The sequence below is a fragment of the Anarhichas minor genome, unplaced genomic scaffold, assembly GCF_050575085.1.
Source record: "Anarhichas minor isolate MPS153535 unplaced genomic scaffold, ASM5057508v1 ptg000040l, whole genome shotgun sequence".
Taxonomy (NCBI): domain Eukaryota; kingdom Metazoa; phylum Chordata; class Actinopteri; order Perciformes; family Anarhichadidae; genus Anarhichas; species Anarhichas minor.
Genome location: NW_027466486.1, coordinates 8423906 through 8448762, shown reverse-complemented (window position 1 = coordinate 8448762; position 24857 = coordinate 8423906). Strand labels below are relative to the sequence as shown.

The following is a 24857-nucleotide window of genomic DNA, read 5'->3' as shown; positions in this document are numbered from 1 at the left end:
TGAATTCAATGATTTAATAAGTGAACGCAGAGCGAATGCCTTTCAACTACTCAGTCTGTTTATCACGTAGCATTGCCTGAATCAGCTGGGCAAAACATAATTTCCTAAATAAAATAGAAAACTCCTCACTCCACTAATACATCATCGACCTCACTTACTTTTCCATCCGAAGAGGTCCCCGCCACCTGACCGGTTGCTATGGTGATTTTATCGGGGTGGACGGCCAGGCTGGTGAAGAGGAAGACGTGAGATCAGTTAAAAGCCTTTCAACATCAAAAGGACAGTTTGAATAAAGATGAGCAACGTGCTCGCACAACATGAAAGGAGGTTTTTAAAGCTGTGAATACGATATTCACTGAAGCTACCACACGCTGGCTGTACTAATGCGCGGGGGAAATTAAATCGTTTAAGATAAATTCATCCCCTTTTGGGTACGGCGGTGTAGCAGCATTCATAGCATGTGTGAAGCTTTAACACTTTGTCTTCAAAGGAGTACGAATTTGTCGGCAATCCACCCTTTGATCTGTAATCCATTAATTTGAACCTTTATTAAACCCAAAGTTACCCTCACTGTTCTGCACACTTTCCCACTTTCATGCTTGTGCACAAATGCCGACATGCCGAGACACACTAACACCTGAGTTCACTTGTCTTACTCTTTACCATCCCTCATTATAGTTACTCTGCACGTACTCGGTATCAAGAAAAAAAAGAACTCTACAGCCTGTGAGGATTGAAGAAATGCTGTATATCAAATCTAACAGGGAAAAGAGATGAAAGGTAAAGCAGTCCCTCAGGTTAGTGTGCACTTTATAATCCCCATAATTATCCCCAGATGTCTCTCACCATTTGATGTCATCCGTGTGTCCGGTGTAGTGTCGCTGCAGCTGCTCGTCCACGTTGAACAGGACGACCACTGAGGCGATGAAGTACACCGTTTCTCCAGTGGGCAACAGGTAAAGATTGGAGCGACAGTCGCGACCGCGGTATCCATAACTGGACATCAAAGAGGGTCAAGAAATATAACAGAAAAGATATCCAAAGTTGAGCTCAAACAATTAATTGACTGACAGAAAATGTAGTCATTTTTTTAAGCAAAAATGATAAATATTCCTCAGGTGAAGCTTCTCACTTATGAAGATTTGCTGCTTTTTTGTCTTATTTTTCAAACGACTAACATTCAGACACCGTGTGCACGTGTCTATTCCTTCTGTACTCTAGTTCATTGATTACATTGTGTGTGCGCGCATCACTCCTCAGATTTAATCTTTTCTTTATCTCCCTTGCGGCTCCTTCCCAAGTAGGTTTCTGCTAGACTGAACAACACACTACATTCATTCTTTCATCAACAAATGAAGGAGAGAAACCACAAAATGAAGCAAAATAAAAAATAAAAGGGCACAAGAGGAGCTGCTGACTGGTTGTGCCTCAGCCTGCGGGCTGTGTGCAGGTTATTACAGACTGCAGGCTGCAGAGCGATGAGCCCGTTTGCAACTGCAGCAGCACCACACGGTGGAAATGAACATCTGAGCAGATCTACTCTGACAAGCAGGGAGAGAGGAGACCACACATTTGTCAGCCTCCTCTCTCAACGACGCCACAGTACAATCTGGATTTACTCTCCTCAGAAGAGTGCTTTCCAAAACGTTCCAAATCTCAAGCAAAACCGTATATGAAACTTCTTATTTCCTCAGAAAATTCAGAAGATTAAAAAAAAGGATACACCCAGTCCAGTTTGAGTTTGTTGCTGGGCAGGTCGGCTCTGGCCTCCAGGCAGTAGCTGTCCACCTGGTCTTTGGGCATGTACATGGTGATGGGACGACCTTTCAAGTACATTTTCACATAACCTTCCTCTAGAAAAAGCAACAGAAAGGATCAGTGAGATAATACACATGTAGGAAAACAGAGACGTGAACGCTGGAATCATGTCAGTATCACATTTCTTATTAAATATATGACAAGTACACAAAAAGCACAGACATGACACTGAAGCATATTACAATGTGTTATTTTGATGTGAATGACAAGGATGACAATGATGATGATTGTGTGACAGGATTAGAGGGTAATGGAGAGTTGTGACAGGATCTTTTTGCTATGAAATGGACTCAATTAAAGACAACAAATGACTTTTTGCAAACAAACAAATTAGCTTTTTAACTGACTTTATTAGTCATTTCAAATACATTCTTATGACAACAAAGAGCGCAAAAATGAACTGCAAACACTTTCAAAACTCATATATATTCAGCTCACAGCAGAGGTTAACCAACATAAAATGCAGACACAAGCAGAGGAATGGAAATGTTAAGAAAAAAAACACACGTCCAAGCTTATAAACGGGGATAATGAGGAATCCTCAGCAACTTAAAGCTGAAAAACAAATCATGCAGAAAACATTAAGGGACCCAAAACAAACAAAATGAACCATTAATGGCCAGAAACGTTTTTTGTTAAAGCTCATTGGAAGAAAATATTAAAATGTAAGGTAACATAATGGATTTTTGGGTAAGTTTTTATTAGGTGATGCTAAAAAAACTGCCATCTCTTTGCAACTTCTTTGGGATGAGAGGACAGGTGTGACGCAGAGTGACCACACACCACCGTATGGTATTTCTAATGGTACAGATCTGATATGAAACAATGAACTTGCTCTGTACTGAGCGGCTCGGGCACGTTGCAGCTTGATAGTTGGAAAAAAACACATTGATATCTAGGAAAGTGAGTGTTGCTATTATGTGTTTCCGAACTTGATTAGCTAGTAACAAATCTGGAAGTACTGGCTGGGAGACTTGATGGGGCTGCGATAACTGGGTGTATCAAGGGGAGAGAATGATGACAAACTCCCTGACTTTTTTAACTGGAGGTTAAAACTCGGGGGTTTTCGGACCGGCGGCACCTTGCCAGCACCGCCCTTTCTGGCCATGCCTGCCTTGCTGCTTTCTGAGGTTTGTTGGGGGCTGGTGGCTGAGCGCGCCGTTACAGACGAAGCAGTGGGGCTGCCGCTGGTCCCCGTCCGTTTGGCAGAGCGGCTGAGGTAAATCTGTACTGTGACTATAATGTGGACGGGGGAAAAGAGCAGAGGAGCCAATGATGGAGAGGAGTGGTGGAGGTTGTCAAGGCCAGTTGGGTGGAAAGGGCCAAACGGGGACAAGCAGGGCGAAGGAGCAAGAAACGTAAAGGGCGGAGCAGGTTGGTAGAATAAGTTAGACAGATGTAATGGCTGTTTATTGTGTCACACTTCGTAAAAGCATTATAAAACTGGTAAAACACATAAAGGAAAGTAGGGAAACTGACTCCTATTATAAACCACCAGCATGTTGAGTGTTATGATCAAACACTGGCATCTTATCTTGAAGCAGTAGGTAAGTTTGGGGGTAATTAAGTAAAACCTTTTTTTTCACTGTCTCATAAGTAGGATCCTGCCTCACTGGTCTAAATCAGTGGTTCCAAACCTGAGGGTCAGGACCCGGGGAAGTGGTCACAAGGTTAACCTGAGGGTAACGAGTCGATTGAAGGGGCAGGAGAGAAGAAGAAGAATGTTTTGATACGCACATTTACTGTAGATTCTAGCTAGCTAGTGTAATTTAGAGTCTCTTGGTCAGCTGAACATGCAAAAATGTGAAATTTGCCTACAGGCACCATACAATTCAACATATATGGAGTATATAATTTCCAATAATAAATGACTATTTAATAAGTAAAATATTTACTTGGGGTTTAATAATGGTGTTTTTCTTTCCAGAAAATTCTCATTAAACCTTCAATCAACAATATTTCACATTGTTCTTTCCAGGAAACGTCTTAGGAAATACTCGTCTTGTTTTGTCTTGAGAATTACTGCATAGTTTTACGTCTTCAGGCCTCTAATATTTATTCCGATTATTCCGATTATTACCCCTCTTGGATTAAACTGCTCAGTACTCATAAAATGTACTGTATGAAACCTGTGACGAGGGGACGCAAGCAAACACTGCTTCATTTTAAGGGGCCAAAACAGTTGAGAACCACTGGTCTAGATGCTTTCAATGGTAAAATTGTCAGATTATCTTTTAGAAAATAAATGATCCTGTAAGAAGAGTGGCTAACGACAACATGTTTGGGAGGAAATAAGCTTTAACTCTAGTCTTTTTTGTTTTTTACAATTCTTAGCAGCTTTGTGAGTTTTTGCTGAAGGGGACTACACACAAACATATGACACTTCAGGCCATGTGAGAAAACTACAAGCAGTAAAATCAAACAGACTTCAATAGGAACTAAAGAGACTGAATGTGTTTGTGATGCAAATATTCACTTTGAGGGCTAGAAATATAATAAGAGCAGCGGCAAAATCTACTTGCTGAGCTGCAGCGAGGAATCACAGAACAGAGGATTCTAGTGTTCGCAGAAAAATTCGAAGCAAACTGTGAGGAAGCGAGTGTCAGAAATCTTTGTGTTGTTACTATGGTGACAGAAACTAAATGCCTACGAGCAAAAGTGAGGCTGCGAGCAAACACACACACACGATTTGGCGAAGCAGCAGCTTCAACCGCAGCAAGAACAAGTGTGGAGACACACAAGTGCAAACACTGCAATCACTCTGACGCAGCTCTCAGTGGAGGTTAGGCAGAATTTATGTGTGTGTGTGTTAGTTAATAGAGTCTAAAGACAATAAAAGGAATGTAACTTTCACACACACACACACACACTTTGTCAACCCACTCCTGCCCCTGTCTGGACAGCTCTCTGATCATCGCACCGAAGGAAACCTCTAAAGTTTGGGATATCAGAATGTATAGGAAGAGACATCCAAACAGGATCCAAATTCGAATTTCTAAATAATAGATCTTGTTTTATCCTTAGCCTCTGCACTGCAGCTCAGAGCAGAGGTCTGCATGTACAGAGATCAAAACAAATCATCTGCAGTGTCCAGAGAGCTGTGTGGGCCGGGGGCTTTAGGCAAGGGGAGGGGGGAGCCTACCTTTGCAGTGGGTCACACGTCGCATCCCTTGTAAAGGTCACAGAGAAAGACACAAGAACCAAGTGAGGGTTGGCATGGCTTCCTCACTTCCTGGTCTGTCCTAATATGAGTTCCCTTCCTGTTTCCTGGTGTTAACGAACAGCACCCTCTGTCCTGAATACTCTTAATGAATCAGTGCTTCTTCCTCAATGGTTGAAATTAATCAGTACTCTTTTCAGCGTGATGGTGTCAAACCCTCTGCTCCTATGTGGTGAGGGATTAAATTGGCTTGTTTTTTCCCCGCTTTGTTTAACAACCTACAAAGAAAAAATACTGGTTGCTTTTCTAGCAGGTTTTTTTCCTAACGTTTTCTAACAATGTACATGTAGTGGTGACGATTAACCCTGTAGTAATCTGATGGTTACAGTTTGCAAATATACAAATATAAAAAGAAGATATATTAGACTGTTTTATATTCGGCTCATATTTCATCTATCATTAGATTTCAAGGTAAAAGAAACAAATACTAAAGTAGTTTGTCAGATGAAGTGCGTCAGTAAGCTGTACACCGTGTTTGGGTGTAGCCTGAACTTAAGAGAACTGAAGCCAGGTGTGTAAACAAAATGAAAAACAGCAGTTCAATTTACACAAAAATCAATAGCATGCTGGAGAGGGAAATTCTGATCAATACTGATTTATTTCATAGTCAGTCCCATTGTCTTGTTACTGTGTGTTTCCTGTGCTTTCTATTCCAAAGAATAAACTGTGTGTGAGATGATCCACTTGTGTTGTGTGTAGTTCTGGAAACACTATAAACTCAGAATTGAGTTTTGTTTTGTTTTTGTTTTGCTTTGTTGTATATCTCCTACCTCACAAATATCACATAAACCAAAATATGTTAAATATCTGCCAGAACTTGTGAGGTCGCATAGTGCTGTGTTAAGAATAATTTCCCCCAAAAAGTTTTACATAAATACATAAAAATGTTTGGTTTGCCATGAATTTGCAGTAGTATATCTCAGTGCAGTTCGCTAATCCACGGGGCTACTTTCTGTGTTTCAGTTGGACTCTCGTTTGACAAGCGTTTGAGATGATTCGTATACATTTTCAATTCATTTGGAAAGCTCAAAACAGCGTGCACTGCTAGCTACAATTTGCCAGACTCCTCAGTCTCTACACATCAGCTGGTTGTGAGATTTATTGATCCATAGTCAGAATGAGAGTATGAGACCCAAACAGAAGAGTATCGCAATAACATTAAATAGTACACAACTGAAGTTCAATGTAAACAATGCAAAAAGAGCTTAATAAAAAGGAAAGATGAACGGAAGTTTGGATGTGAAGATGCAGTAATGGATGAAGTGGACTGGTTACTTGTGAATGAAAGGATCATGGAAAGGATGAACGTTTAAGACACAACAACATGTTGAGTAGCTTCTGTGGTCCTCTGTGTGTCAGTTCAAGGCACTGATAAGTAATTCTATACTTTGAAAATGATTTTAGAAAAAATGCCTTGACTAATAACTGACACAGGGGGCAACTGAGCATGTGGAGTTTAATGGATCTCAGTCGTTTGTATCACAGCATGAAACTATCATAGCTGTCAGGCTACAGAGCCATGAAGGTGCCGCTAGATCTTACCTGCATTGAACACTGGATCCCTCTGTTTGCTGCAAAGTAAATGAGTAAACAGACAGCTGTCATTCAGCATCCCGACTCCAGATACACCATTGTATGTTTTTGATTTGAAAGTGCGTCATGAGGAGATCAGCGTCTTTTCTGGTGTGTCACACTAGAAGATGAATGTGTGAGCTACTAAATGGGCAAAGTTGATTTAACAAGACGTCCGTGTTACCTGTCATTTCGTTTGCCGCTGGAATTGCTGCCGGTGGACCCGGCACGGGTTCTGTTGCCCTTGGAGTCGCCCGAATCTTTCCGCGTAAGAGTTCCCACATGTTCGTTTGAGTTGGCTCTCCTCACAGTGCTGCAGCGAGTGGAAGGTGGACATCAGGCAAAAAGAGAACAGAAAGAAATAGGTCATAAAACTAACCAGACGCTGCTTTCCTAAAACTGCCCTGTGGTAAAGTTTTCATCCAAGAAATAGCTTTGGAAAGCACATACAAGGGAGATTTATTTATTAAGGAGTCTTAAACTTTGAGACCTTGCAGCAGCGTAAGAAAGAATTTGCACCAAAGCAAAAGAGACACAAGTAAATGTGGATATAACTTGTTTCCCAACACTTACACACTCTGGTGATCATCACCACAATGCCAGTACAGACCTGTGCAAATCTGCATATCGAATGTGCAGACAGCCTGCCCATTTATAACAATGAAAAGGCACCATCAGCAATCCAATGCCCAGTAGGCCCAGTCACCTAATCCACCCTATGGGAGAAAAGTCTATTCAAATCCTAAAACTGGCCGGTGGCCGTTATCCCTTCTGGAGAGCCTGTGTGTGTTTGTTCAGTAAAGAGCAGAATAGAAACTGTTGTTTGCTGTGTTATCCCACGAGGAATCATAGTAATTGGGCCACAGGGCATTGGGGAAGGCTGTTGTGTGTATGCCAACACTGATGGGATTGTGACCAATCTGCAGTTTAAACTAATCCCAGACACAGACTGTATCAACACAAACAAAGAATGATGACCTAAACAACAAAAAGTGAATATTAGCAATGAGAGAAATGTCACAATTATCGTGTAACTTGGAGATGATTTAATAACGGAAAATCAGGGTTAGCATGCATCGGAGCTGCGATGCAGCGATGATGTTATATCGTGACTAATGACATACTGTATCCTCTCACCTGAGGGGCAGGTAGAAAAATCTGGTAGAGCGAGACAGAGAGGACAAACTGGAGGGATTTGCAGGACATCACATTGAAGGTAGACAGGACATAAACAGGATATAACATCATAGTAGCAAAGGACACGTTATCAGAGAGAGACAGGGCGGACAAGCAAGACAGAGAAGATGGGACAGACAGACAACACAATACGTAGAGATAAACAGACTGATGACTCAGGCTAAAAGCTTTAAATCTATACTAATCAAAAATATAAAGGTTTCTATGAAGAGGACTGAGGATTTCACAGAAAGGCAACTGCTGCAATTTAACGTCAAGAGGATGCCCTTAAACTGTTTTACATTTCAGACCCTCTATTCAGCACAGCAGTCATTCATTAGCTTCATTTATATCCAAGCAGACACTGAGGTCATGTGCTTCACATTTTTTCTGGGAATGTTGAGGTTTAAACAACCTGGAAGAAATTTAAAAATGTTTACGAGAGGCCAATTTATTGGCTCACGACAGTATTTTTCAGCTGTATTGATGTTGTAGTTATTGTGTAAAAGGCTTTGAAACAGGACTAAAGTATCCTAAAAAGAAAATATAATGTAGCAGAAATTGACTTCTGTATTTCTAAAACCCTGGCTATTCACCAAGTGAAAAACTAGTTACAGCAGAGAAAGTATTAAAGAAGTAATTGAAAAGTCTAATTTAAGTTCAAGTAATCATGAAGTAGACCAAATCCTTCCTGCATTGATACGGTCTGTCTTGGTGTTTGTTTCTACCAACCATCCTCATACTGGTTACATTTTAATCTGCAGAGCCATTTCTTTACTGTCCTCTAAGGTAAACCTTAAGGTGAGATTCAGCATGATAAAGTGTCAACTCTAAGTCCTGGAAAAAACCTCCGCGAAGCAGAAATAAAACTACACATCCTGAAAATCAAGGAAACAAGGCCACAGGGAAGTTAACAGCTGCTTGGATTGGAGCTGGTCCCTGCTGCCCGCTGAGCTTGATCTGATTATGGTAATGTCCTCCAGAGACGGGAAAAGGCTATTGTTCCCCTGACAGACAAGATTGATAACCTGTGCTCCACGTGCATGTGCAAACACACAGACACACACACACACACACACACACACACACACACACACACAAAACAGAGAAGCCGAGATGACGCTACCGTTTCTCTGTTTATCAGCCTGGTTAAATGTCAGTCGCTTTGGCTGATAAATAGCCAGATATGTGACAATTTACGGGTTGAATGATCCGACATGGCACAGACAGACAGGACTGAAAAATCTCTCGAGACAAATCAAATGTCTGGAAAGACATATGACACATGCAAGACATCACAACCTGGCCTACATGCAGCTTTATCTGGATTTAACACACTTAGAACAGTGTTAATAAGACCTGCAGGTTCAGTAAAGTGACACTAAACTCGAGACATTAAGACCAAACACTCGACTTGACTTAGAGCTGTAGTGCAAACATTCATGTCTCTCTCCTTTGGAATAAGTAAAAATAAAATGTGAATGACCTCCTTAGAAGTCTAAATAATGTAATAGATAAGGATAATAGAATAATATAGAACAGACTGCATACATATAATTTGCAAACTTCTCTAGAGAGCATTATCTTTTCTTTTCCTCACCTCTTGCTGGATGGAGTGCTGGTGTCCTTCCTAGATCCAGATCCAGATGGGGAGGGCAGAGTGCCGCTGCCTTTCTTTGGTAGAATGGTCCCGTTGTTTACTGTGGGCCGTAACGGCAGGGTGGCGATCATTGGCCTGGCTGCAAGGAAAAAGGACAACAACCGGCATATTCAGAATAAAAAGCTGAAAAGAAGACCAGCAGCAGGGTGAGCTGCTGTGGTGTCATTTGAGTTACCACATTCACTTACAGACATATTTCTACTCAGGTTGAGTGTCAACAGAATGAAACATAATGATAATTAGTGAGATGAGGTAAAAACTGGTGTACCAGGAAGGTAGGTGTAGTGGAAAGCTTCCCAGCATGCACTGAGGTAACAGGTTTATTGACATCACTCTCTATTTATGCATGTTTCTACAACATTACCAGTATTATTGGGTTTGATATTTTGTACCAAATTGTTCCCACAGTTCACCGGTTGTTATTCCAGTCAGTATCATCAACCATGCTCTTCAGTGAGAGTTCAAAGAGACAGGAAATAACTGCACAGTGTTATAAATCATAAGACACATGAGATTCCTACACCAGAGACATCCTAAATGTAATGCAAATATGAATTCACACTTTGTTTCTTATTCTCAGTTTATTGAGAATATTGTTCGGTTTCAATCACGTTTCCATACAGATGATATATGTCTACAAATAATTTATAGAAGGCGGTTTGATAACACGAAAGGGGCATGAACACAGGCAAGCCTGAGAATAACAAAGTCAAGCTGCAGCTCTATCTGCAGTGATACATATTTAATAGACCCTGTTTCATCCAGCAGACACACACACACATACACGCACACACGCACACACACTGCTCTGTTATCTTTTATGTAGTAATTATGCAGCAGGGGCAAACTGAGGTTGTAATTTAGGTTAACATGTTAAAGAAGATGAATCTGTGTGTTTATGTGTGTGTCCATGATTGGCCAGAAGCAGTCTGTGGTATGTGTTGAGCTTTGTAAAACAGATCATTGTGCTTCAGTAGAGGGGAGCAGGCTGCTGAATCCCTGCAGCTAAAGGTGGAGATCAATAAGAGAAAGCATCTCCGGAGTCTGGGTCATCCTTCAGCTCCCGAATCAAATCAAACTCAAACTCCATTGGTTCACAGTCGCTCCAGAGACTGAAACTGGCAGCAGCTCAGATTCATAATCTGTTTCTGTTTCATCACTCAAATGCACATTCGAGGGCATAAAAAGGTATGATGTTCAGTTGATTTCACATGCAGAGTTCATCAGCCTCTGGGGTGAGGATGCTACTTGAGAGATAAATTGTATCAAACATACCTCAGCTGAAATTAGACACATGCAGTATTGATACACAAAAAAACACCACAAAAGCAGAAAAGCGTATCATCGATCAATCTATTATTGTTCAGTTCTTTGTTATTCCTTGATGAAGTGTTGTATTTATTTAGTTTTTTACTTTCTACATTCCTCAGAGAAAATACGAGAAGAGGCTGCGTTCAGCTTAGTGATATCAATTGGAGCAAATGGCAGGTTTTTCAAGTTAATAATTAAGAGTTGTGCTTTTGAATGTGAGAGTTGTTTCAACTCTAACTTGATGGAACAGTTTGACATTTGGGGAAATACGTTTATTTCCTTTCTTGCAGAGTTTTATTTGAAGATCGATATCACTCATGTCAGTCTGTTCAATATAAGGCTACAGCCAAAAGCTGCTTAGCTTAGCTTAGCACAAAGACTGGAAACAGGGGCAAACTGTTTCATCTTTTTAGAAGGAATAAATCAAAATAGACCGACAACAGCTCCTTCTTGTTAATAGAGAAAAGAATGTTAGGGGGGGGGGGGGGGGGGGGGGGGATAGTCCTTTAACAGAAAGGTTGCATACACAGAGGCAAACACAAAACATTTTTTCACACTAAGTTGTGACAGTTCATTGATAACTTAATATTATCAATGAATTATTGGACTATATGCACTGCAGACCAAGTTCCCCTGGTTGACAATAAATCTTTTTTGAAATCTGTCTTTAGACTCTGATCACAGTGCATTGACCTCAGGCAGTGCAGTGCGTAAAGTATCTGTGTGTTTCCTAGAGAAATACTACACTGTGTATACAACATAACACTAGCAGGCAGTGACTGAAATTAGCCTTTTGTGAACACAACACCAAGCCTGGTTAGTGCAGACAGACTTCACAGTCAGCCTACCTGGCTTCCCAACACTGCTGTCTGCTGATGGAGACTTTCTCATCAGAGCAGCGTCTATACACATGACGCACATTTAACGACACAACACAGTCCAGGAGGAGAGAGGACAGGAGGAAGAGGAAGAGGAAGGAAATAAGATGGATTTAAAGGAAAGGAGACATCACCAGGAAAGAGAAAGAACAAAGTGAAAAAGGAGAAAAAGGGCTACCAGAAGAGCTGCTGATCCTGTTGCCCAACCCTCCAGAAGAAGTAACTGAAAAACCCATGAAAAAGCATGCTTGTGTATCTACGTTACCTTTGGTGGGTCCTCTGCGTAAGCCCATGGCCTGCTGCTCCTCGGACACGTTGAGCCTTCGCACCACGTCGGCCAGAGCCGACTTCAGCAGCTGAATCTCGTCCTCCTGCATCTGGACCCTCTGCTCCAGGGAGGCGATGCGGTCGGTAACCTCCATACTGCTGGCTACTGACGCACTGTCATCTGAGGAAACAGTGAGCTCATGTCAGCGATGAGGAATCAAATGAAAGTCAGTTAGTGCATGAAGAGACAGAACATATTCTCTTTAAAGGAATAGTTCAACATTCTGGGAAATATGCGCTTTAGAGGACAAAATTGATACCACTCTCATGTTTGTCTGTTCGATAAAAAGATACAACCAGATGATGGTTAGCTTAGCTTTTGCATTTTATTATTTTAATTAAGAGTGTTTAATAATCAATTCCCCCAAAAGAGCTTTTCTATGCAAACTTTTATACATGAGTCCGTTTGTTAATGTCTGTCTGTTCTTTGAGTTTAAACTAACACGTTATTATCGCCTCTCCACCTGACACCCCGATAGAGGCCAAGCACAGGCCATCAGGGGTCTCCTCCATTAAGACTTTGATGTCACAGTGGCTCGATGAAATATTAATGTAAATCACTGCTGTGTTTCCCTGCCGACTTGTAATAACAGTCTGATGCATTATGCATTAGTGAGCAGGCATCTGGTGATTAGGCAGATCTGCAGTCTGTGGTCCTTCTGAGAATCCGAGCTGAACCTCGACTGCCTGGTTACATTATGGAAATCTGATGAAGCTCTTGGCTTCTGTAAATTACATTCTTAAACAATGAAGTACAACAGCGTTTAAAACACACTGAATGTGTGAAATATCTGAATTTCTGGTGTAAACAAAGTGGTGTGATGAGCCTCTGAGTCTCTGTGATAAACAAAAGCTGCTCAGGGGATTCAGGACATCCCTGACCAGATTTCCTCAAATATTTGCTTTTAGATAAAAAGATCCTTTTGGAGCGTATGCTATTTTTTATTACCAACATAATTTTAATCTTTGATGCAATAACACACTTGGGACTCAAGACATAACGACTTAATATAACATAACACCATGAAAGTAATATGATGTTCTCAACAGCAAAGGTGTTTATCATGGAAGAAGCGTAATACAGATGTTTGTTGCTCGTTTCACTTGACAAATGATTAATATACAGTAGATTAGGCAAAAGACTATGTCAATCATTTCAAAGCAAATACATTTTTTGAGTAATTTCTTAGTAAAATTACCAAAATATATCACAAAATTCAGCATATTCAGGTAGAAAAACCCCAAAACTTGCAGTCATACTTTTCATCCTGATACCATGAACCATGAAAATCGTACACATTTCATTCTTGATGAGTAAATAATTATTGAAATGCTGTTGAACGTGAGTCTCTGTGTTTGCAAGACCATCATACACTTTTTATGCATCACAACAAGTATCCAGAAGTATATAATCCCACAAGGTCCAATGAAGTCATTTTAATTTAATTGGCAGAACATGCCGGAGAGGCAATTTTACAGATTTGTTTATGAGTGGATGAACCCCATTAGTGAGCAAAATCCTCATGCCTGTTAGCGGGTTATGAATTGTTTTAGTCGGGGGGACCGTCAATAAGACAGGATGGTAAATTGGTGCATTAAGCAGATAGGACACTTGATGCTTGTAGCAGAAAATAGAAATCTGAGCAGATTCAGAACAGACATTACTGTTCACACAGACGCACACCCGCTACAGTGTGCATGTATACACACACATAGTATACACACAAAGGTGCCCCTTTAGTCACTGTCACAGTGATTAATAGCTTATTGGACACATAAGGAAAGATTTCACAGACACACTGCTTCACATTGACAATGCACCGGCCCCGCAAGTGAGATTCCATAATGAAAACTCCACATCTGGACGAATGGAGGCAGATGAAAACAGCCGGTGCATAATTTGATACATTACACTCCCAACAGTGAAGTGTAATATGCTCATACATTCACTCACAGACAGATTTCTACTCGAAGGAGGAAATGCTTTTTTTTTCTTTCATAAGGCACAACACCAATCTCACTTCATCTGAACACACAAAGCCCTTTCCAGAGGATCTTAATAACGTTCTGCTCACCTGAGACGCTCTCTTCAAAGCAGCCCTTGTTCATATACATGCGAATGTGAGTCAATATCCAGAGAAAAACACACCCTTCGACACAGAATCAGGGTTATTAAAGGAATATATTTCAAAAAGGAAATATACTCACTAGAATGCTGTTGAAGCAATGGTTATATGTCATCTAGACATCTGATAATCTCTGACTTTAAAACCAAATATAACCACGTTTTCTCTCTGGTAAAGCCGGCATAGGACCAAGCTGTTACTTTAGAAATGGTGACATCATCTGTGAGATCAAAGAGCACAAGGTGTGGAGAGGAGCTTAATATAATATCTGAACTGTGACATCATCAGAGAGCAAAAACAACAGCATCGGTTGTGGGTCTGCTCCCAACACGGACACAATGAGAGCATGATACCAGTCGCTGAAGTACAATGACTGGCTGTCACCGACATGATTCCCCGGCTCTGCGCTAACATCCTCCGTCTGTCACCCTGCTCCACGGTTGAACCCTCTGGGTGCAAGTTAACACCCCCTTAATGCGTTCACAAGCAAGACGGAAATCGGGAAAGGTCAGTCGGAGCAACAGTTTTGTGTTTTATACAGGAGAATATGTGTTGATGATGGTGTTACACTGATGTGACCACAGCACAGTTGTGTGTGTGTGTGTGTGTATGTGTGTGCTCTTCATGTGACAGCACTCTCTGGGGCTCAGGTCACAAGCTTTCTGTCCAGAGAGTCAGAATCAGTAAAATGTCAATCTTCATTTGACAACAAATCCATCAGCACATAAACCAAAGGACCCTCGTGTCTCTCTTTTATCCTCACAAAGGCAGATGATTACACCCCACCAGGCTCCTCTCGCTCCAGTGCTCTCACACCTGTCAGCCGGCTGCGTAAATTACTTCATTTCTGTCAGTGTTCTTCAGCTTCTCTCTGGATGTCTTTTTCTGTCCCCGTTACATTATCTGCTCAATATGTCGCTGGGCCACAAATCTGAGACGGATCTCTGAGCCTATCTATCTGCCCACTCTAATGCATCGTGACACGCTGCTCCCCATTAGGTTGCTCTGCAAGGCGATGTTATTCTGGCAGGACCACCTGCCGGCTTGTCCATCACTTCAGCCGGGGACAGGGACTCAATGAAGGGCAAATAGAAAACAGGCGTTCTCCTCAGCTCATTTTCCCTGCTCATCTCCACCTTATTTCTGAGTCATTTACTGACCTCATTGCCATCAATAATGAACACTGAAGCGTGCACACATGCGCTGAACCATTTACCCCCTTCTGCACTCTCAACCACAAAGATCAATAAACTGAAGGAGTAAAAAGACTGAAACAGTCCAGCGTAAATGCTTCTGATCAGTACGGAGGGAGCGTTGTCACGTTTTGAGCAATGCATGGCAACCTCATGTATATAATATCTTCTGCTGCAGCCCTGTGTTGATCTGAGCTGTCTGGCTTTCTGGCTGACTCACTCCGTCACTGGAGCATTTACAGACTTGTACTTCCTATACTATATAAACACACGAGGATAGGAATATAAATACACACTCAAGGAATAAAAGAAAATTATATTAAGGAAATTCCCTCTGAGGAAATGTCATGATACCAGCTGTCTCACCATGTGTTCGCATACTCCTGCATACTTTGATCCACTAATGACAACCAGAGTGATTGATGCCTGTTTTCTTTTCTCTCAGCCGTGCAGAGAGGCTAAACAATAAAGCTCAATTGACTTGATGGAAAGTTCAGCGGCCAGGTTAAGCTACGCCACAATGGGTGGTTTTGAAAAACAGCAACCAGTGTTTGCAGAAAATCAACACGCTAAAGAAACCCAAAGCTGCAGGAAACGACCTGTCACAACATTATGACAATAATTCCTGTTTTTCAGAGACAGAAAAGGAAGCGCTGATACCACACTGCTGGCACATCTATCTCTGGATGCAGAAAGCACTTTGCCAACTAGTTTTAATTTCCATACATGAATGCACACGGCCAGGTGGTGCGCTGCCGTAGTGCCAGTTCAACTGCTGCATATTATGTTTTTAGGAAAGTAATTTCTCCCAAGACCAATGAGTCACACATATTAAACAACCTGACTTCAGTCTGCGGCTGGCTTCACTAATGGAAGTCCGGACCTAATCATAACCAAGTGGCAGGCAGGATTAAATGTAATGCCAGGAGGTAAAGCAGGTAATGATTCAGAGACAGGCTGGGAAATACGGAGTCAGGGATGAATACGAGTGAATGCAGGTGGGGCAGAGAATAGTGTTGATAATAAAACAAGAGTCTACAGACATGCGATCAGCACTGTGGGGCTGTAGTTAGGCATGGTATGCTAACATGATAAAAATGACAATGCTAACATGCTGACGTTTGACATATTGTTTACCACGTTCATCATCTTAAGTTAACATGTTAGCAGGCTAACATATGCTAATAAGCAGTAAACACAGAGACAGCTGAGGATGACAGGATTGTCATAAAACAAAGTTTTGGACACATTTTTACAAGATGGTGGCGCTAGAGGAAAAGCGAGAAGATCACTTAAGTTATTACAATTCATCCACTGGGGACCATGAATGTGTGTACCATATTTCATAGCAATCCATTAAATCTATGTCAAGGCATACCACTTAAAGTCACAAGTTCCAACCTCATTGTGACGCTAGAGGAAACGTCACCAAGGCACGAGGAATCATCCTCATCAGGGCCATGAATGTCTTTCTGATGGCAGTACCATTCAATAGCTGTTGAGATATTTGAGTCTGGACCGAAGCGGTAGACTGACCGACAGAGCCACGTGGCTGAAACGCAAATATAACATAAATGTCTGTGCTGCTGAATGACACATTTCAGAGTTATTCAGATATATGGCAGAGTACTAGACATGAAAAATGCCATGCTTGAAATTGCAGCATTCAGGAAATCGCAGTCTGCCTCAGGTATGACGGAAATAGTCAATCATCATCCAGGGAAAAATCGCAAAACCAACTGAGTTAGAGATTGGAGAAAGAATTGAGAAAGAGAAAAATGGAGGAGGAAGAAAGAGTTACTTAAGTGCCATCAATCCTGTGTGTCACCTGCAGCGAGCAGCAGATGACCCGACAGAAGTGTATTAGCTAATCAACTGTCCAGATTAGGGAGACAGACGCTTGGTTTACAAGCTGCCTCTGATGGCTTTTGCTGGACCGGGGCTTAGGAGCTATAAATACACAGAGGTGGATCAGAGGAGGGGAAGCTCTCACACACGACCCGAGTGAAGACTGCAGAGGAGAAAATGTGCGTGTGTGTGTGTGTGTACAGATCATAAATAGTGTGTGTCGGGGTCAAAGAGGAGCATGAAGAGAGGCCAAATAATCCCCAAGAGAGATCCAACTGTCCTTGTACGAACACATTAAACCCTTCCTTCCTCCCATCAGCTACATCCTTCCTGGGGGCAAACTCAGGCCAAATGGGAGACAGCTCCACCCCCTTGCTGCTCTCACCATCACTCTGATTCCCACTCACAAAGCATTGACACTTACACACATCAACTTGTAAAACCACTGAGCAGAACATGGTATGGCTGAGTAGATGATGGGATGATGCAACAAACGCCATCAGCGTTTCAAGTCTGCCTGTACAGGGATTGTACGCCATTGATTCGGGGGGTTGTGTATTTGTTCTTATTGCTAATTGGAGGGGAGGGTATGCTGGGCTTTTTTGGGAGAGCATTGCAAATGGTCATTCTAGCAGGCACAGTTGGTCATAAAGGTTTGTTTTGCTGCTGAGCGACACTAATTGCGAAATTGGGGCGACATTGACTACAAAACGAAAGGTAGGTTTAGGCAAACCATCATAGTTGGGCTTAAAACATCTATGTACAGTCCTAATTCCTAATTGACTGTCCATTGGCATTGTTTTTGTGCTGAGTGACGCGAAAAATATGCTATGTTATGCTTTGCCATATGGAGAGGTCTCTATTTCAGGGATTTATTATTCCCATCACACTAAATGTAACCTCTACCAAAAGTTGTTTCTTCTTTCTTAGACTAACAGAAATAAAATTCAGAGTTTCTTTTTCATAACATCGCAAATCTGTATTATTAAATCATCACAAATTTGTATTATACAATATTAGAGGGAGGGTTTTGCAGTTCTTTTTCCAAGGCCAAATAAATATTTGAAGAATCTGAAAGCCACAAAGAGAAAGAGATAAGAGGAAAAAAAAGAAGAAGTAGAAAGACATGGCCCATTGAGGCAGAATACCTCATCCTTAACTCAAACACTTACTGTATATATACACACCACTATCCCAACACCCTGCTTTGACAAACACACACACACACACACACACACACACACACACACACACACACACACACACACACACACACACACACACACACACACACACACACACACACACACACACACACACACACACTCTTGTCTGTCAAAGAGGAAGTGTTCACAGTGTGGCAGAGGGATTATGTTGGACATGTGGAGCAGATCTTGCTCAAAGCTAGTGATCCCTAAACTCAGAGGTTCCGATTTTAGCAGCAGGCTTGATTTGTATTCCCTCTCTCCTTCTCTGCATCTGTAACCTCTTTCACCTCTCCCTCTGTTTGTCTGTCTCTCAGGAAACTGTGGTGGGAGGGATTCCTGAAACAAGACAAGAATTGACTGTGGGAAGAAAAAGAGCCGCTGAAGGATCATACTTAAAAGAGGGCTGGGCAGTAAAATATTTCTTATTGTATTGCTCTAATATTTGTCCCTTGTTTCTCTTGCTCTCGTCTATGTTGCTTAAATGAAAAAGTAGCTTATCGGTAGACTGTTTAGTAGGCCGTGCAGGCTTCAGAGCGTGGGATATTTGGACCATCCTTGTTGTGGTTATAAACAAATGGACAGCCATAAGAATTAGATTGACTTTTCGTCAATAGCAAGTGCAAGATACAACATAGATAATATTATAATAGGGTTTTTGGAGGATAGTTTAACACAGATTTTAAAAATAATTAATCTAATCTCTTGAATATTTTCATGAAATCAAACTCTATTTATGGATTAACAGTGTGTAATTACATTTCCATATAGTGGTATTCATGGCTAGTGACTGAGTCTGCCATTCCCATGCTGGATTCAAATTATCTTCACTTCCATGAGGGACAGTGATCGTGACACAGTTTGGGCTTTAATCTGTCTCTCTGCATGCAGAAAAGGTCAAAGTGTGAAAAAGCCTTTAAATAACTTTTATTCATCAGGTCTTCATATGGCTGCATGGTGACAGAAAGGGTTGAAGGATAAGCAGCCTGCACACACTTCTGTGAATAAGTTTGCTTTATGAACAAATCACGAGGGTGTCAGCTATATTCGGCAGTGTGCAGCTATGATAATACCATAATAATAATGGCCGTAATATTGTAAACAGACAGCCCTAGTCTCTGAATGACAAAGAAGCTCTTTGCTGACTTATAAAAACTGGCCAATACAGAGTACCGATCTAGTATATAGTTATTATATAAACAATCAATCCCATTGTCACAACACACAGCTATTTGAGTTAGTATCGGCCCGATATTTGATGTCTGAATCGATGCATCTCTACTCAGAAGAACAACATGCTAAATTCTACATGACATCTCTGTCTAAACTAGAACAAACTAAGAGAATTGACCCCAAAAATAGAAGCAAACAGTTGAAGAAATATACACTTCTTTTTGCTGTGACTTTTCAGGGAAGAAACAGACTACAGAAGAGTCATGCTTGGCAGTGAGACTCCTGCTCTGACAAAAGCCTCTTTCTCAGTTTAAACCTTTCTCCACATAAAACAGGGCTTTGTCCCTCAGTAACAAACAACCAGGAAGGAACAGGAGGCAGGACTCATGTTCAATCCAATGTGTGTGCGTGCGTAATCGTGTTGTTCCATCCAGTAACAGTGTTGTTCGCTGGTGTGAGGATGGTCTCACACACACACACACACACACACACAGACGCTGTGACAGAGCATGTGTGCCAGAGACTGTCAGCATCCTGAACATCGGCCAATCGTATATATATCTGCCATCTGGACGGGAGAGAACATACATGCTGCTGGCAGCAGGCGACAGCATTGCTGACATATTAAGACTTTCTTGTTTGATTTTTGGTGTGTCTCTGCAAACTTGACCCTCCAATACGCTCACACTGGAGGTTTTTTTTGTTATGATTTACTATCCTGGTGTTCTGGCTTTCCACTCAACCAGTAACGTCTGCTTTTACATGCAGTCTATTTTTATAAACAGACCTTTGACATCACCCAGAAAACACACCTGAGCCTGTCACATCCCGCTATGTTGAGCTTGAGTGAGCCATAAACCTCACAGGGCCACATCATTATTTTTTCTTTGCTCTCTGTGGTGACAGTGGACAGTTGTGAAGGATAGGTGTTAAATCAAGCCGACTGTATAAGGGATGTTTTGCAAGTATTCTGCTTTGTCATGAAATTAAATACTTCCATATTCCCAAAGTGGGGTGCCTTAAGAATGAGCCACGAGTGCCGCAAGATTTAGCAAATCATTGTTCCTTTATTGTGCGTGGTATTGCGTGTTCCCATCATCATAGATGTGAGATCCAGCTCCGTCTTCCCTGCTACAGTATACATGCAAACAAGAAGTCAGATCTGCTGACCTGCGCTTTCTCTCCCAACATAACTCCTTCACTGTAAAAATAAAGTCCTTACTCGAGAACAAAATGTGACATTTGCCACTGATTTCTGAAAACAAAATTTGAAATTGACAAATTGACAACAATATGTGGAAAACAAACCAAATAATCATATCCATCCTCTCATCTCTGCAGCTGTGCTCTTGATGGATCTATTTTTAATGGAATTCCTAATGGGATTCTCCTCTTTTCCCTCTCCATCTGTTACAGTCCAACTGAACACATGCAACGGGGGATACACACACAAACACACACATATGCAGAGTCGGGGCTTTCCCCCTGGTTCCTCCATTAACAGCAGGTGTAAGAGACCAATTAGGGTACTGGGCAGCCTCTGAGAGCTGCACCACGAGCGCCGAGAGGTTAATTATTTCTGTTCGCATGACAACTGGCCAAATGAAATCCTGACCAGGGTTTAGAGATGAGAGCGACCAAATCAGTGGGCCGTGAACTTCGGCCCACTGGAGACAATGTGCTGATGGAGATGATTACCATAAATATTACCGAGCCCACACTCACCTTGCCACAGTAATTGAATTGATCATTAATTAGTCTGAAACAGTTTGATGACCTTCTGTGGGATTAAAACGGAGATTTATGTAAAGACATTCAAATGCACAGATAGGCATGTGCACATGAATGTGGACTCAAATACCTGCGCTCATGCATGCATCATGTTTCTGGCTCTTTCATGGCCTTTTTACCCATCCTTGACATCCTCTTCAAGGACTCATGCTGTGTCTCCTCTCCTGACCTTGTGATGGTATGCACACATGCACACACGCACACAAAAATACATAACCAGGGAGTGCTTCCCCCTTTCATGTTCAACTGCCAGAAGCAGGGTCAGTATATATATTTAGCACAGGAACTCACACACTCCTGCTTTACATGCCTGATTGTTTTAGTGGGTCATGAAGATGAGGCTGCGTCAATGTGTGTCAGTGGAGGAGAAGACGAGAGAGAGAGAGAGAGAGAGAGAGAGAGAGAGAGAGAGAGAGAGAGAGAGAGAAAATACTCAGTTCAGACAACAAATGGTATCTTCTGCCCGCTGGCTCACCAAGAGGCTGTTTCCATGAGTACGCTGACTCTGACCTTGTTTCTAAATAAAACGGAATGTATCACGTGATCACCACAACATACGTGACAAGACTTGTGTAACTTAAGAGGAGAAATTATTTTATAGAGAGTTTTATAGGCAGCTGATGTCAAATGATTTATTAGGTTTATTAGGTGACAAATGATCAGCTGTCACCTAATGAACGTATCAAATATTTGATACATTGTAATACCGATCATTTGTCACCTAATTTAACAACAGTTGAAGCTGTATTTAACACAAAAAACAGCAATAGCAATTTCAGTTTTTTTTACAAATCTCAAACATCATGACTGAAGGGTGGATTTAAATTGTTTAAAGTTGCTTTTTTGATATTTTATTAATCTTTCAAGTAATTTTTTCAAGCAAAATGCAGAAAATGATTCGGTAACAGCTTCTTAAATGTGAACATCTGCTGTTGAGGAAACTAAGTATCTCACTTAGTTTTTCACACAGTCAGCGACAACTAAAGGGCTCTGTGAAATTATAACCGGCTTTTAAATGACCATTAGTTGCCGTTCTAAACATTACGTATAATCATAATATTTTTGTTTGGGAAGTAGATTATGAAAATGAAAATGATTACTCAGTCACTGCGCCTATAGGTCTATTCACTGGCATTGCTGTGCATGAATGTAACATTGATACTGGACAGATGTCAGTAAATTATTACTTGGGCTCTACACATTTCTGCTAAAATACCAACCTGAGCTGCTGCTTGCTACTCAGTGTGATTTGACCCTGACTCAGTATGATGCTGGTAAATGGCCTAATCTTTCTCTTCTGTGCAGAAACAACATATTCTACTTACAGATAGATTATCCTTACATATACGTATATCGAGTATGTCTATAGAATGCCCTACAAGTATTTAAGGCACATGAATAGAGCACGATACCAGTGTCAAGGGCTGGCACTACGTGGACACCGGACTGCTTTTGTTACGTATTCATTTCTCAACTGGCAACAAGAGCAGCCACGGATGTGCTGGCTCTCGTAGATCACACACGCACACACACTGACGCTCTGTGTAACCGTAAACAGCTCTCTATTTTGTATCAATAAAGTGAAAGAGAAAGTGTGAGGCGAACGCTTATCAGGAGAAAGGGTAGAAAAACTTTGAGGGAGATAAGGAGTGGGAGGGGGTAGTGTGACTCGTGACCACAGGGGCCCAAACCAAACTACCCGCTCAATATCTGACACGTCTGGAGATTTAAAAAAAGAAAAAGAGAAGCACTCTAATCTCCACTCGGGGCACTAACACGAGATCAAATAAAGAGCGTGAGAGAGTTTGACGTGGGGATGAGGCCGAAGAGAAAACAGAAGGAGTTTGAGAAAGACAAAAAAAATAGAGCAAAAAAAAGATATGCAGCAGCATTGAGTGAGGCTGGAATGAGATAAAAAGAGTGGCGTGTGCTCTCACGGACACAGCAGTGGAAAATCAATGTCAACCTTTAAATGAATCAGCTGTGTTGGATGAGCTATCCCATTCAGGTCGATATTTATTAAACTGCTACACGTTACAGTTACAGATGAATGATGGTAGAGAGACACGTCGTTTCCTAATACTCCCGTCTCTCCCCGTTTCTCTATTGACATTTTGTGCAGTTTCATGTGAGGTGGAGGAAAATGTCAAAGCGCCGGTCCGCTTGCCAGCAGGTTTTACCAGGTATTGATGTAAAAGAGCAGGGCAGGAGGAGAAAAGAGGAAGAGGAGGAGATATTTCAAGGAGAGAGTCAGTACTACCTCAACAGGAAGGTGTAACACAAGCTACTTTGATTTCTCACTTTAGGAAGCAATTTCCCACCACGATTTATAGTAAATCAAAGAGAATAAAGGCCCTATCGATATCATTTGAACTGAAGCTTCACTAAACTGAGGAAAACAAAACACTTCACCCACACACACACACGTGAACCATCATCTCCCCCTGGCAGCCCTCCTTGGCTACTGTGGCTGGTAACGTGAGCAGGGCTTTAATCCTAATCCCTCCACACGTGCCATCATCAATCAGGTCTTGGATGGAGATACCTAGATACTCAGCCAAGAAGGGGAGGAGACTGGATGGAGTCGCGTCACCTCTACTGTGCATCAAAATACCTCCAACAAACATCAAACGAGCCTCCGTCTTTATTAATTTACATTCTCCGCTCGCCTGACCCATCCATCTGCACTTCTACTAATTCAAACTTCATTCCTTTCTCTCCTATGCACTCACGTTGCTGGTTTCTGTTGCTAATTTCTCTGTTTATCCCTCTCCCCTCCTCACCATGCACCCCTACACTTGTGTTGCTGGCACGTTTTGGTTCCCATCATGGTACACTGCCACTGTCAGTAAGGTGAGTGCTGTGCCAGTGTGCCTGTGGGTGTAAAGCATGAGTGTGGAGCACAGAGATAAAAGGATGTTTGATCTCAATCTGAGCAGACATCATTAAGCTCAAAAGGTAAATGAACAAATCTCCCGAATGAATGCAGGCCAATGGATTCGTTTGGATGGAGAGGCTGGGTGCTTTGAGATGAACGTGAATGTGTGATCATCAGTATTACAGCGCTGTAAGTGAGCTGGATTTACTTTTTGACAGATTTTCTTACAAACACATCAGGAGCGTTTGGTGCATCAGGAGCTAATGAATGACAGATTGCATTAACTCATGACTTTACACTGATGCTTGTGAATGTTTTAGCTACACATTTCACATGCTCAACATAATTGCCAATCATAGTGCAAAGCAAAGCCTTTCAAACGTTTTTAGACATCAACTTAAAGCTGCCTCAGATCACAACGATGAAACAACTAATTAGTCAATCAACAGAAAATGTATTGGCCACAATTTTGACAAACATGTTATTGTTAAAGTCATTTATCAACAAACAAAAGTAAGAGTCTAAAGCCATGCTACCAGCTCTTTGTTGAGGCACAGTGGTGCTATATTTAATCATATTTAACAGGTAATATCTACAATGTTTATAATCATAATTAAGCGAGTTAGCATGCTAACATTTGTTCATTAGCACTCTTAACACAAATGGCATTTATTTCATTTG

The 24857-nt window shown here is 41.5% G+C and overlaps 1 protein-coding gene across 2 annotated transcripts in view; it reads right to left on the bottom strand.

The window, feature by feature from the left end:
• Positions 1-24857, bottom strand: part of eml1 (EMAP like 1) — a 36100-nt gene that overhangs the window by 6949 nt on the left and 4294 nt on the right. For both annotated transcript variants that reach the window (XM_076107696.1, XM_076107697.1), the window contains exons 2-9: positions 11901-12083; positions 9387-9525; positions 6795-6923; positions 6581-6609; positions 4961-4987; positions 1724-1853; positions 847-996; positions 159-228 (exon numbers count right to left, since the gene is read on the bottom strand). In XM_076107696.1, the coding sequence (XP_075963811.1) occupies positions 159-228; positions 847-996; positions 1724-1853; positions 4961-4987; positions 6581-6609; positions 6795-6923; positions 9387-9525; positions 11901-12083 (857 nt within the window). The remainder of the gene's footprint in view (positions 1-158; positions 229-846; positions 997-1723; positions 1854-4960; positions 4988-6580; positions 6610-6794; positions 6924-9386; positions 9526-11900; positions 12084-24857) is intronic.